The 13,738-nt window shown below is 41.2% G+C and overlaps 1 protein-coding gene across 1 annotated transcript in view; it reads right to left on the bottom strand.

Annotated features, from left to right (window-relative positions):
* Positions 1–13,738, bottom strand: part of mtcl2 (microtubule crosslinking factor 2) — a 92,468-nt gene that overhangs the window by 8,402 nt on the left and 70,328 nt on the right. The window contains 9 exon segments of the mRNA XM_062426926.1: positions 3,301–3,468; positions 3,551–3,667; positions 4,134–4,364; positions 4,944–5,066; positions 7,496–7,630; positions 10,099–10,332; positions 10,997–11,297; positions 12,089–12,659; positions 13,170–13,323. Coding sequence (XP_062282910.1) covers positions 3,301–3,468; positions 3,551–3,667; positions 4,134–4,364; positions 4,944–5,066; positions 7,496–7,630; positions 10,099–10,332; positions 10,997–11,297; positions 12,089–12,659; positions 13,170–13,323 — 2,034 coding nt within the window.

Here is a 13,738-nt window from a genome sequence, read left to right on the forward strand (position 1 = left end):
GTATTACAGCAACATGTTTCAGTTTCTGTGATCATCCTGTAGTGTTTTACATTTAAATACTAAATTAGCAACTAAATTAGCCTGAGGTCTGTGGCATGAAATGGCTTCACAAACAACTTAACATACATCACATGTTTATAGCATTAGACATTTGTTCATCACTTCAAATGGGAACTATAAAATAGTCATATTTGTGTGAAGATTTGTGATTAACTTAAAAAAACAAAACCTAACTACAATAACTATTATTCAGTGGTTTGAAAAATGAAAAAGTCCTAGAAGAGGTATTTTATATATAGACAATGTACAGTATAGTAGTATACTGTTGATGCTGTAATTTCTTACATAAACAACAATAATGGCTCGTGTAACACTGGTGACAGTGTATTATATGCAATTCAGGCAGCAGATTGTATCTGTTAATGTTATCAACACACCAAACCAGCCTCAGCTGTTAATGTAGGGCAAGCAGCAACCACAACACTGCTGAGACTAAATGTATGCCAGGTTTTTTTTTAAACATAGCCTAGATATTATATAATACACACACAGATGATACAGATGTTACATATAATAGTGTAAAGAGCTGACTGTGTTTTTGCGGTGTGCATACAAGTAACACAGAAGCTCTGATGTCACATCTCAATCTCGAGCTTGCATTTATCTGTCAGTGACTATTAATAAATGTCTTTGGATTTAGCTTTACAGAAAAAAATAGTACCAGCATGTACAGTAACACACTAAAAACAAGATATGATATGTTGATTAGTAAGTTGTTTTTGTGGCTTGATTCATGGAGGAAATGAGCCACTTTAATAAGCCATGTTGTGGACAGTCCTATGGATTGTTTTTTCAACGAACAAACAAATAACCAAGCTTGTCAATTTGGTGTGGAGTCAAAAATTGATGTCTCAGTTGTCTGAAATGACAAGACAAAGAGCAACATTTTCCCCTCCCCTTTATCGTCATTCTGCCTTCATGTGTGCAGTGCATTTAACAGATGTGATGAATGAGTGATCAGGGCTCCCAGCTGCTCGCTCTGTGTCATCATGGAGACAGCAGGTGTTCCTAACGTGTCCTACAGTCAGGATGGATGTCTGATACAGGAAAAAAAAGTTGTACAGCATTCTTTCAGGGCTCTGGTCTTCATTTCTACTTCGCTGACAGTGTTTGTTTATCAGGCTGAATGGCGAAGATAATTTCCTGCCAAGCTGTTTGACAGGTAGGACAGTGTTTGAAATTGAGTTGACTTGTACAACAAAGCAACAGCTGGATGAGCCGCTGCACGCTGCCAGGACGCCTCGGCACCGATTTGGTCGGCTGGCTGGTGAATATCTACACACACACACATACATACACACACACACATGCACACGGAGCCAGGGCATATTGATGGCATGCTTCACAGTGTGTGTTGTTGCAAGAGGAGAGATTGGTTCCAGCTGCTGCATCCAGGCCAGGGTAACACACATGCAGACACACACACACTTTGGTAGCGTAGTTTACAAGGCAGAAAGAGAGAATAAAGGCATAGCAGAGTTGTACAGATGTGTGTTTGTGTTTCAATGTGACAAGTTTGTCATTGAATGCATCTGATTCAAACATAATGAAATATGAGTCTCATATTCATTGGTATGTGCGTGTGCAGACTTTCAGCCTGCTTGTGCAGCTTGACATGATGAATTGGTTTCACCCAAAATAAATCACAGTCGGATGATTCAATCTTTGATTTAGCCAATAAGGTTTGTCAGTAAACTAAATCTCAAAAACCTGCCGCTACGTCACATTTAGGAAAAAGGGCAGTGTCTTATCTCTTTGTAACACTACTCTTCTTTCCTATTGGCTGCTGAATCAGAAGACAAATGATCTCACACCACAACGCTAGGGTTGAATCTCTCTGATCATGACAGTGATTAATGTCTGTGTATGTGTGTGTGTCTGGTGTGGAGATCCTACATAGTGAGGAAATCCTTCCCAGTGAAGACATGTGCTGCTTCACTGATAGGCACTTTAGTCTTAGAATTTGGATTGAAGATTTAGTTTGTGTTACAGCGTTAGGTTACGATGAAGTGCCTTTTTCCCTTTTAGTTAATTCATATTTTATGGATATTTTGTTTCCTTTCCCCCCTTTTTCCTGCTTCCCCAACTTTTCACTGCATTCTATTTGCAAAGAAACATTTATATTGGTCCTTTTTTAAATGTAATTTGATTTATTCAGGCATTTAGATCTACTTGTGACTTCACCACTTTTGTGACTGGTTGTTGCAGCATATGGAAATTAAATAAAAATGCTGCTTAATGTATTGTTCATTTAAGGTCTGACCATTAACTTCAGTTGCTTCTGTAATAAAGTTTATGCACTTTTTGACGAGATTTCATTCTCCTGTTGAACCTGTCTTCTTGGTATGCAATTAGATGATATGTTGATGATGAAGTGTTGTATTTTACTTTTCCCTCCACCTGCTTTTCCCGTAGGTTGTGACTCCTTACATTTCCCAGAATGCCTTTCAAACTCAGACATTTATGTATGTTGATGATTTTCAACTTTCAAACTTGATTTTAGCAGCTAGAAATATTGTGCAACAGTGTCTGTCTTTGGTCAAGTTACCCCCAGAATTACAAAAAATACCAGGCACTGCAGGAATCCAAAAATATGGGTAGAATTTATTTCTTGACATATATGTGGAATATAGCAGTATACACACTCAAAGACACCAGGTAAGAACAGACTTATTAAATTACCAACTTTAACAGGCTTCTCAGCCTCCTCTCTTTTCTCTCTCTCATCCTTTTATCTCTCTTTCTTCTCTCTCTGTCTCAATTACCGGGCGGGTAACACATGGGCTGTGCTCTATCTCAGAGGCTGTTAATTAACACTATTACTGCCTCGGCTGCTGTTATGAGGTAGACAGAGACAATGAGGGAGGAGAGGAGGAGAAAAAGCATTAAAACCATTACTCACAGCCTACAGACGAGACAGACAGGGAGGGGATGAAAGGCTCGGAGGGACACGCACACCACTCAACAGATCCAGAGGTAGACATTGACCCCCCCCCCCCCCCCCCCCCCCCCAGGCTGTCATCAATATTAAAAACGACTTGTCAAAATTAATATGAGACACTTCAGAGCGCAAACACCACAAATGATGTTTCCTTCCGTCTGTTTCCCACCAGTTGTTCTATAACGGTCCAGTTACATGCAAGCAAGGAGGAAAGAAATCCCAGACTTATTAGAGTTGGTTGTGGTAACTTTAGGGCGGCATGATACACTTTTCTGTAGTCAGAACTTCCTCCTCCCTACCTGCGTGATGAGGCTCTTTAGTTCGGTCCTCTCCACTTCCCATGATGCCTTGGCCTTTGCAAACTGCTGGGTGAGATCCTGGGAGCCTTGTCTTTCCTGTCGCAGCTCTCCACTCAGATCCTGCAGCGCCACCTTCAGGTCCGCCAGGGTGCTGCTCACAGCGCTCGACTAATGGGAAAAATAGATAATTCATGTAGGCGTGTGTTTTATGGGGGTCTGTATGTATATGTGTGTGTGTCACTTAACCTACCTTGATGGTCGGGCTGAGTGGTTGTTCATCAGCAGCAGCCCTCTTGTCAGTCTGGTGGGCGGGACTTGTCAGGTTTTCCTCCTCTAACAGAATGTAGAGGTCCTTCAGGCTGTTCATCTAAGGAACCAATCAAAGAGCAGGATCACCTGTCAATCAGCATCCAATTTAATCCAATATGGAACACACACTCTGTGGCGACTTCACAGGCCAGCAGTGTGATTTTTAAAATTTTCTTCAAAATAATGTTGCAGTATTTCATCTGTTTTGTATTTGCAATTGTTCCATATATCTGCAACATTTAACATTTGCACAATTAAGGTAATTGTTTTCTGCATAGCACTCAATTCAACCTCAAAAGATTTTTCAAAACCTGACCTGTCATCCTTTTTTTTAAGTCAAATTGAGATATCCTTTAAGACATGGAGGCTACATGGTCCATGCATACACAGTTTAGCTGCCTAGTAAATCATTTAATAAATAACTCTGGTAAAATAAGAACATATCTTAACAGTGCAGGATGCCAGCTAGTGGCTCTGGCAGAGGACAATCGCCATATGACATTTTTCTTAAGAGCCCTTCGTACCTCCAAAATGTCTTTCCAGTCTGTGTCCTTCTTGCAGCCCAGCCTCCACTGTTTGAGGAAGCAGCGCAGCTTGAGGCTGAGCAGTAGCAGGGCCTGTTTGAGGTGCTGAGACTCTTGGACCAGCAGAGTCCTCTCCTGGCTCCACAACTTCTGCTGAAGTCGAGCCTGGAGCCCCAAACTCTGGAGCTGGAAGTCCCGACGGAGCAGAGCCTTCTGGTTCTCCTCCTGGAGCTGAGAGGGAGAGAGCAAGACAGTTTGCTTTTATATGCAAGTAAATCCATCTAAAAGGAGTGTTTTTTTGTATAGTTTGACCTGAAGTGTCCAAGTTAAATGAAGTTTCCTTAAACAAAAGTTCATACTGCAAGTACTTAAAGAATACCTACACAGAAATTCAAGGCGTTTGGTAGTTAAAAGTTTTGAAGTGACTGTACTTGTTGGCTTTTTTCTTAAAGTTGTGCCTTTTTAAGACCTTTACTGAACTGTTTACGATGGAATAAAAAATGTTAATCCAATCAGAATATTGAGTATGTTTACATGATGAAAGTGAATTCCTAAAAATGGTAGATTTAGATTTCCAAAACCAAATTCTGGACTTCAAATTCTTTAGTTTACAGAATATTAGACATATATTGAAGACATAAGAACAGAGCTACATCAAATATCTGATCAGGCAACCAAACGGGTGAGTTCACCATTAAATTTCTGTATAAAGTGGTGTTTCAATGTTTCTGTGCGAGTTTGAGGCTGCTTCATTGTAGTTTAATTTCTTAGTTTATATGTGTCTTGACAGTATCAGTATTGCAGACTGACCTGTGTGAGTCTGAGAGCGATTCCCCTCTGAGCCTGCCTCTCCTTCTCCAGTTCCTCCTGAGCTCCTTGAGCAGAATCCTCTACTTCATACAGCCGGGCCTGGAGGTCACTGGACTGGATGGGCTGGAGGACAGAGAGAAAGGCAGAGGGGATGAAAAGGATGTGACAAGGAGGTAAAGAAAGAGAAGAATGGAGGAAGAGAATGGAAGGAGGCAATAGAGCAGTGGATAGGGAAGTAGGCAGAGATTAAAGGAGAAAAAAACAAAATATGATTAAGAAGAAGAATGGAGGCAATAACAAGAAGAGAAGTGTGAGGGAGGAGATAAAAAAAGGGGGAAAGAGCTGAGTGTGAAAAGCACATAACATGGCAGTTTTGTGCTACAACAGCCTTTAAATCACACTTTGGCTGTGGCACGACACTGAACACACACACACACACACACACACACACACACACACACACACACACACACACACACACACACACACACACACACACACACACACACACACACACACACACACACACACACCTCGTTTCATGCACTCTCCCATGCTTCATTTGGCTGCTGAGTGAGTGCGATCCATCGACCCACCACTGTACCATTAACTCTCGGGCTGGGCTCAGCTCCTGCCCCTCCATCACCCTCCACCGAGAACACCACCCTGCTGCTAACGGCCAGAAAAAAACTGCTCCGACCTCTGTTGCAAAATGACTCTAGCGGTGAAAAAAATGGCAACTGCTCTTGTAAAATGTGCAAAGAAACTGTAACACGAGAGCAAATGTTACAAATCACAGCTAGGGCAAGTTAAAGTTGAGAAGTTTTTTTTGTGAGTGAGATTACTCATTATCAGTCTTTTATTCTCTTAAACCATCAAGGACAAAAGTGCAAGAACTTAAAGGACTGGTTCACAATTTTTTTAATCTGTCTTAAAACAACAGTAATTAAACGTATTTAAAAGAATATCTGACTCTATCTTTCTTTCTTTCAGTGTTTTTAGTGCAAAAATCCCTTCTACTATACTCACTATACTGTTACAATACTTTAACCGCAGCTCAGCAGGGAAACACTGTCCAAGTAAAGAGAGAATCTGATGCTAAAAAGACTGTAAATGTGGCAAATATCCACTTGATATGACTAACTCAGACTGCTGAAGCCTCGTATAAGCTTCACAACAACTTTTAAATGCTTCACTGACTTATTGCAAGTATCCAGTAAGATGCTGAACAGAAGTGATGGGTGGATTGATAGACTGTTGTTTGTCGATCAACAGTATTGCTATTATCAAAATGAATATTGCACACTATGAGAGTATGAGTACTGAATACAAAGAGTATGTAAACACACGCTTTGTGCTATAGAGGCTTGTGTGTTGCGGCTGCTCTGCTATGTTCATCACCACAAACACAGCTGTCTCTATAATATCTGACTCTCTCTTGTTATCTTCCTCTTTCATTCTATTTTAGTCTCCTTCTCCCATTCACCCTCTCAATCTTGGATAAAGATGCAGACACACACACGGCCCCGGTTACCATAGAGACACGCCAGCAAAAGGTCAACCAAACAAAGGTCTTTTCTTCCTATCAGTCACACAGCTGATGGTGCAGTCACTGTTTATGTGTGTTTACAAAGCTGTGTTGCTAACATGGGTTTCCACCGCTGGACCACATAAGATACTTCAAGCTATAATGCGTGTGTATAAGTGTGTGTGTGTGTGTGTGTGTGTGTGTGTGTGTGTGTGTGTGTGTGGGTGTGTGTGCGTGCATGCGTGCGTGTGCAAATTAGCCTTTAATTGACTTTGGCAAATCTGCTCATCATTGGATCAGTGTGTGTTTGCTCAAGAAGCAGTGATTGGAGAATACACTGCAGGTATTAAAGGCATACTGGTGGTTCAGATCCGATCCATAAATGTAAATATTAATACAAAAACAGATCCACTCATTAGCTTTTAACCAAGTTTTCAAAGACCGGTCATGATCTTCCTCAACGAGTGGAGTTCCTCCCCCATATCAATCACCTGTTATCATATCACTGAAATTTTATATTTAGGTCACATGAGGAAAACTGAGCCATCACCATGACAACTGAGCAAACTCCATCCACTGAAGTAGACTGTGAGATGTGACTGAAAGCTCAAGAAAACTCTTGAAAGTTTTTATTGAAGCATAACACTTGTTTAAATCCTACAAATCTCCCACTGTGCATATGTTTCAAACTTGTTAATATGATTTTGACAATTGAAGTTGTGGTTTTAGGAGGATGCATGTAAAATCTCATCTGCAGACTGTTTTCATATGAATCTAACTTGTTTTTTCTCAGTTTACTTCATCACAATGGACAGACCTTGTGTCCATTGTGATGGACCAGCCTAACACGTATTGCTGTGTGTCTGTGAGCACAAGAGACTCCACAGCTCTAGGAAGTGGTGAACAGGTGGTGACCAGGGTGTGAAGGGTCTCTCCTGATGTTGTCTGCACATCTGTGAAGACGGCTCAAGTGGATGTCTGTCAGGTTTCGAAGTGGGATTTTTTGTGATTTCGTGAAACTTACCAGTGCATCGTCTTCCTCTCCCTCTTCCTGATCCAGCTGTCCAGTTTTGTGGTTTTGTGTCTCGTTGCTGTCTGATTGGCTCTCCTCTGTTTCACTTTTCACCTCTGGCTCTGATTGGTGCCTATAATCAGGCTGCTGCATTCATGCATGGGCAAGTTAATGAAGAAAAAGAAAAACAAACATACAAAAAAAAAAAACATAGAGGAGAGAGGGTGGGGAGGAGAAGTCGTGGAACAAAAGCAAAAAGAAAGGAGTGATGAAAATGAAAAGAAAACAAGACAAACACAATAATAAGAATAAAACAACACAACCAAGATGGTATCCATCCATGTGACAACATTGAAAACAATGAAAAACAAAAAAGAAATCATTTATGGATCTCACAAGACAAAGAAAAGGATGTAGAGGAAAAAGAGCTTGGTCAGAGAGGAGAAGGAGAGAGTGGAGAAAAGAAAGAAAAGTAGAATGGAGGGTAAAATGAATGGCTGAGGGAGGAAAAGAGGAAATAGAAAAACGGAAGAAGACATATACGAGTGGAGAGAAAGGAGACAAGGGGTAGAAACAGCAATGGGAGACAGAGGAGGGAAGGGAAAAAGAGGGAGGAGGAGAAATAAGACGAACAGGAGGGCAAGAGAAGGAGTAAGGCGGTTAAGGTGGAAAGTCAAGATGAAAGAGAGGAAGAGGGAAGAGTGGGAACGAGGGAAATAAAGGGATGTGAGGTGAGCAAGGACGAGTCAGAGGAAAGTGGGGAAGCAGTGACAGAGGTGATGGAGGCGTGAGGAGGCGTGAGGAGGAAATGAGCAAAGATGTATAAAAGGAAGAAAAGAGGGAGATGGAGGAGGAGTGCATAAACCGACGGTTATGGTGCCCGTGCAGAGAGAAATAGGGAAGGAAGAAGGGACGAAGGGGAGAGAAGAAAGGGGATGGACAGGGGGGGAGGAGAGATTGGAGGGGTGTTGGGACTCAGAACCGGCCTCTAATGGAGTCTAAACATTATCATTTATTCACCTACAAATATGTATAATTTCATCCCAACTTCCTCCAAACAGGCAAATTTGATTCAATTCAAAAAAGTGTCTCTTGATGTAAATACAGTGCATCAAATTGCAGAATCTCGGTGTGGTGGGGTCATTTAAATATTTTCCAACCCAACGTCATTCACTCAAGAAAAAAAAAAAGAAGGATTCTCATCAGATTTTATGTCTGTTTTTTTAAATGTGTCTCTGACAGTCAAAGGATGCAAAGGGGAAAATATGCCAGTTTATGCATCATAGAAAAGGATCAAGTTGAGTATATTTGAAGTCTGTATTCTGATTTCAATGTATGTTTATGGCTTTGTGGTTCACATTTAAATAAATAAATCACTGGTTACATCTAGCTTACCCAACCACAACAACACATTTATGAAGTATGATTAGAAGTCTATTAGACTGAGCTCACTGTATCTATCTATCTGCTGAGATTTGAGATCTGAGAGCTTCTATTCATATTTTATTACTCATAACTTAATTACTCAGACAGCCATTTGATTCCTATTTTCAGATTCCAGATGTTATGTTTCAGTAACACAACCACATACCATTTTAAAGTTAATTTTAAATACCAGATACTGCTCACTGTCATTTTAAAAGCTTTTCCATTGGTGAACAGTACTCAGTATAACAGTATCAGGAATGACTGAACAGCAACAGACAAATACTAGACTTTTATACTTCACTTTTAAACAAATTATTTAAACCAAAACAGTATCAGATTCATGCTATGATCTTAGTGTACTGAAACTACCTCACGGAAGCTTAATAGAGGTCATAAGATTTTTTTTTTTTAAATGTCCTGGTTTATAATTGATAGTTATATTGTAAAAGTGAGTAAATATATGTATATAACTGTAATGAGGTATGAGCAATATTGATCAACCACACTAGATGTAAACCCAGACTGTATGTTGAATTAGTTTTATGATTTACTGATGAAAATACATATAAATAAATGCTGTTTCTTAATAATCCCACTGTCATGCAACAAACTGGCTCCATTTGAGGCCTAAAGCAGCATCTACATACCAGGTTAGGAGGCAATTCAATAGCATGCAGGTGAACACAGGTGGCATAGTGTGGAGAGGTTTACACTGCCAGCTCAAATCTGAATGAATTTGATCCATCAACACAGCAAATGTCCCCAGATCTCAGGCAACAGTGGTGAAAAGCCAGTTTTCTCTTATGAAGAAATCTGAATGGATCTATTTGTCATTTAATTACATAAATCCTTATTGTTTAATCTCATGTTTGTTGTAATTGTCTGTTATTGTTAGGATCATCAGATTTGAGCGTGCTGTATAAATCTATTCTTCACTGTGAGGAGAAACTAAAGCAGTATGTTCAGATGGGATCGGGGGTGTTAGTCAGCCAAGCTGGTGGTTAGGCATTGAGCCTAACACAAAACAGAAGAATAGAATACAAACTAGAAACAACTGAAAAAAAACAAAACAGAGCAAACTAAAGAAAAACATAGACAGTAAAACGAAAGCTCAAAAAAAGACACAATAAATGAAATAGAAAGAGTGAAGAGGAGTGAGGAAGAGGAGTGAGCTTCTTGTTGTTTACCTTCTGCTCAGCAGTGTTCAGTCCATCAAGGATGTCACCAGAGGAGGGCAGGGAGGTGCAGGGTGAGGCCAGGGGAGATGCTCCTTCCACCTGAGGGTCCCTCCCACCTGCTGGAGATTTACCCAGGCAGTCTACATGTTCCACGAAGGCCTGTAGTTGGGTATGTAAGGCCTGGAGCCTGCTGGTCAGAGCACCAACCAGAGGCCGGTCTGCCAGGTCAGACAGCTCTGAAATCTGGGGAACAAAAAAGAAAACAACTTAAAAATGTGATAAAGATGTATCACGCAGTTGGTCATTTTTGGCTGAGTGCAGGAACCATTAGGAATGATGAATGATAGCTGCAGGGTTGATACTGCAGGTGGCTGAACAACTGGTGCAGGAAAAACAGCTGGAGCAAAAGATAAATCATTTATCATCCAGGATGTAGTTTAATGTCTTTAGTCTTGACCAAATGAAAAAAATATCAGTTGCCTTTTAGTTCGACTTATTGTAAATAAGATTAATACACATTTATAAACAGGATATCACATGGCCTGCTTCATTCATGGGACTGAGAAAGTCGTACTACACTTTGCTGAACTTGAGAGCATTATTTATCTTCTATTTTATACCCTGAAACTTGCTTAAATCTAATCTGTAATATATTTATATTAGACATATATTAGTAATAATGGGCATATAAAGTTAAAGAAGCAATATTAAAGGAGCACATTTGTTAAATGCTAAAATAAAGTCATATATCTACATGTCACATAATCCTGTGGTTTGTAGACTTTGCTTCAGTTTGTCAGGAAGGGAACCAAGAACTATTCTTGAAAAGATGACTACTTGTAAATGAAAAGACTAACCTTGGAGGACTAACTTTGGAGGACAAACACACCAAACGGAGGACGTGTACCTGGCTGTGAGGCTGAGGTTTCTCCAGGTCACACAGCTCTGCTGCGTCACTGTTGCAGACCTTGTGGTAGATAGAAGGGGAGGACGAGAGGCAGTTAGACTCGGGGGAGGTCAGGAGCTGTATCGCTGTGGAAACCAAGCGAGCCTGGTCCCTCATGGCCAGCAAGGCATCATGGTCCTTCTGCCCCAGGCACCCAGGGAGTGAAGTTGTTATGTCAGCGTTGTCCTCTATCTTCTTTTTCCGTTCTTTGATCTCCAGGGCCTCATTCTCACCCCCTACTGGCTCCTTGCGGTGTGGAGGGCTGATGTAAGAAAAATAAAAGAGAGGGAAGTTAGTTATTTTGAAAAATGATGAGCACAGGGTCCAGGATTCAACTTTAAAGACCGTGTAAAGTGAATTCAGACATTTTCTTCTAAACGCATTAAATAGGTCATAAATAATATTTCTAAAAAATGTGTAAAAAGCATTTCAACCATTTAGATTTGAATTGTGGAGCTAGGCTTCACAAACTGTGTTTCAAGATTTCTGTGTGGGCGGGTCTGAAAATCACCGCTGCGTTACGTAACGCAGCAGTGATTGGCATAAACCCGCCCCTGCTGCTGTAGAGGTATAAATACATTCAGCGCACACTACTACTACTACAGTACAGTTAGCCAGTTAGTTGAGTTAGCCGCCGAGCTAGCAGCTGAGCTAGCCGCCGAGTTAGCAGTAGAAAGCTCTCAGACGTAGCGTCCATGTTTCTGGTAGAGGTGGTGACTTTGATTGACAGGTGACACTTGGTAGGGGGCGGGGTTTCAACGGACTCGGCGGGCACTCCCACAGCGTTTGGGAGCAGAGAAAGAGGCTGGTTTTTACACAACTTTGAAGCCTAATTTCATATATTTTCATTCAAATTTGGCAGGGTGGTTAACAACACACTTTTCTATGGTATGTCAAACTCAGAACACATATTTATTCTTACTTCACACGGACTTTAACTACAACTTTAGTATGTATTCATTGTTAATTTTTGTGTTATTACTAAAAAATACTTTCACTTTCACCGTAGAACCAAAATTTCCCCCAACAAGGAATGAGGCACTATCAGACTACCTGGTAGGGAGGCATTCAGCTGAGTCTCCAGCCTCTGCATCCGTCTCCAGAGCCAGTCGTAGTGAAGAGGAGGAGGAGGAGGAGGACGACGAAGGAGCATGGTAAGAGGCCAGATCACAGCGCTGCAGGTTGGACAGAAGCACTCGGTTCTCATACTGAAGCTTCTTCACCTTCCCGCTCAGTTCTCCGATCTGAAGCCTTGCCAGTCTGAGCTCCTCCTCCTGAGGTGGGGTGTCTGTGCTGATAAGCACCGCCCCTTCCTGTATAGAGTGCACTGGGCTGTCATGGAGCAGCCCGTCTGCCAGCGACGTCAGCGAATTGGACGACAGCGTGGACGTCGGTGGTGGTATTTCAGATTTGAAGCGGTTGATCTCATTCATCAGGAGTTTGTTCTGTTCCTCCATTTCGATCAGCGACCTCCTCAGGAGCTCCGCCTCCTCCTCCACAAACTGGAGGTGTCTCTGGAGCTCCATGACGTTCTCAGATGAAGCCCCCCCTCCGAGCACCATGGCTCCTCCTCCTAGGCCAAGTCCTGCCCCCATAACACCGCCACTAAGTTCATGAGGACCGTCTAAAGAAAAGAAACAATGGCTAGTTAAGCAGTGATATTACACCACAGGAAACAATAAGTTAAGAAGTAGAAAGAAGTATCATTATAAATATCCAAAACATTGCAAAGAGGGAGAACAATGATAACCTTAATACACACCTACACCATAGACTACACCTTTTCGCTGAATGTTATGTGTTTTAGTGATGTGCAAGTCATGAACAACTTGTTTGAAATGAATGACTATTTTTACTGAGTGAAAAGTCCTCATCTCCACTAACTCGTTCACTGACTTCACTGAAATCACTAACATTCTCCAAGAAAAATATATCATAAGATTTATTTAATTTATACTAGTCAGGACATGAGTTGCTGGGACTTTCAAAAAATATATTTTAAGATTGTTTCCACCTGTAGAGTGGGTGACAATGTTTTTTTTTCTAACCTAGGAATTAAATAATGACCAATAATCTAGTAGTGGAGATATGAAATGCTATGAGACTATTACTATGAGATGAGTTTGACAACAACCTTGTGGTCCCTTCATATCATCCATCTCAGCTCGGAGCCCTCTGTTCTCCACCTCCAGTTCAACAATGCGTCGACTCAGCAGGTTGGCCTCCTCCTCCACCAGCTTCAAGTGGACTCTGACCTCCGCCTCACGGGTGTGGGGCGAGTCAGCAACCTGTGGGTTGTCAAATTTCAAAGAAAGACCACTTCCTTACTCTGCTCATTGACACGCTTTCACTTAGCTGCTGACCTTTAAGACTGTGAGGATGAATAAATAAACAATATTTTCAGCATTAACAGTGCTGCATACTTAAATGCTCATTAATAAGACATGTGACTGGCGTTTAGTTTTCAGTATTAGTCATGGAAAGTTTGTTGAGCTTTGTGGAGTTTGTTGAGGCTGTTTCTAAAACAACACAAATGAACCTCTGAGTTTTCACAGTGTGTTTTGGCAGAGAGGGAATATCTACCATTTTGGTTTTATGGGTACAAAGACTGGGAATACTTTACAAACCATAACCACCATAATAACCTAGTTGCACTGTTTTGCTGCCCTCAGGCAAACATTAAACAACAAAGAGCTAAATGTT

This window comes from Scomber scombrus, chromosome 10 (assembly GCF_963691925.1).
Source record: "Scomber scombrus chromosome 10, fScoSco1.1, whole genome shotgun sequence".
In the NCBI taxonomy this organism is placed as follows: domain Eukaryota; kingdom Metazoa; phylum Chordata; class Actinopteri; order Scombriformes; family Scombridae; genus Scomber; species Scomber scombrus.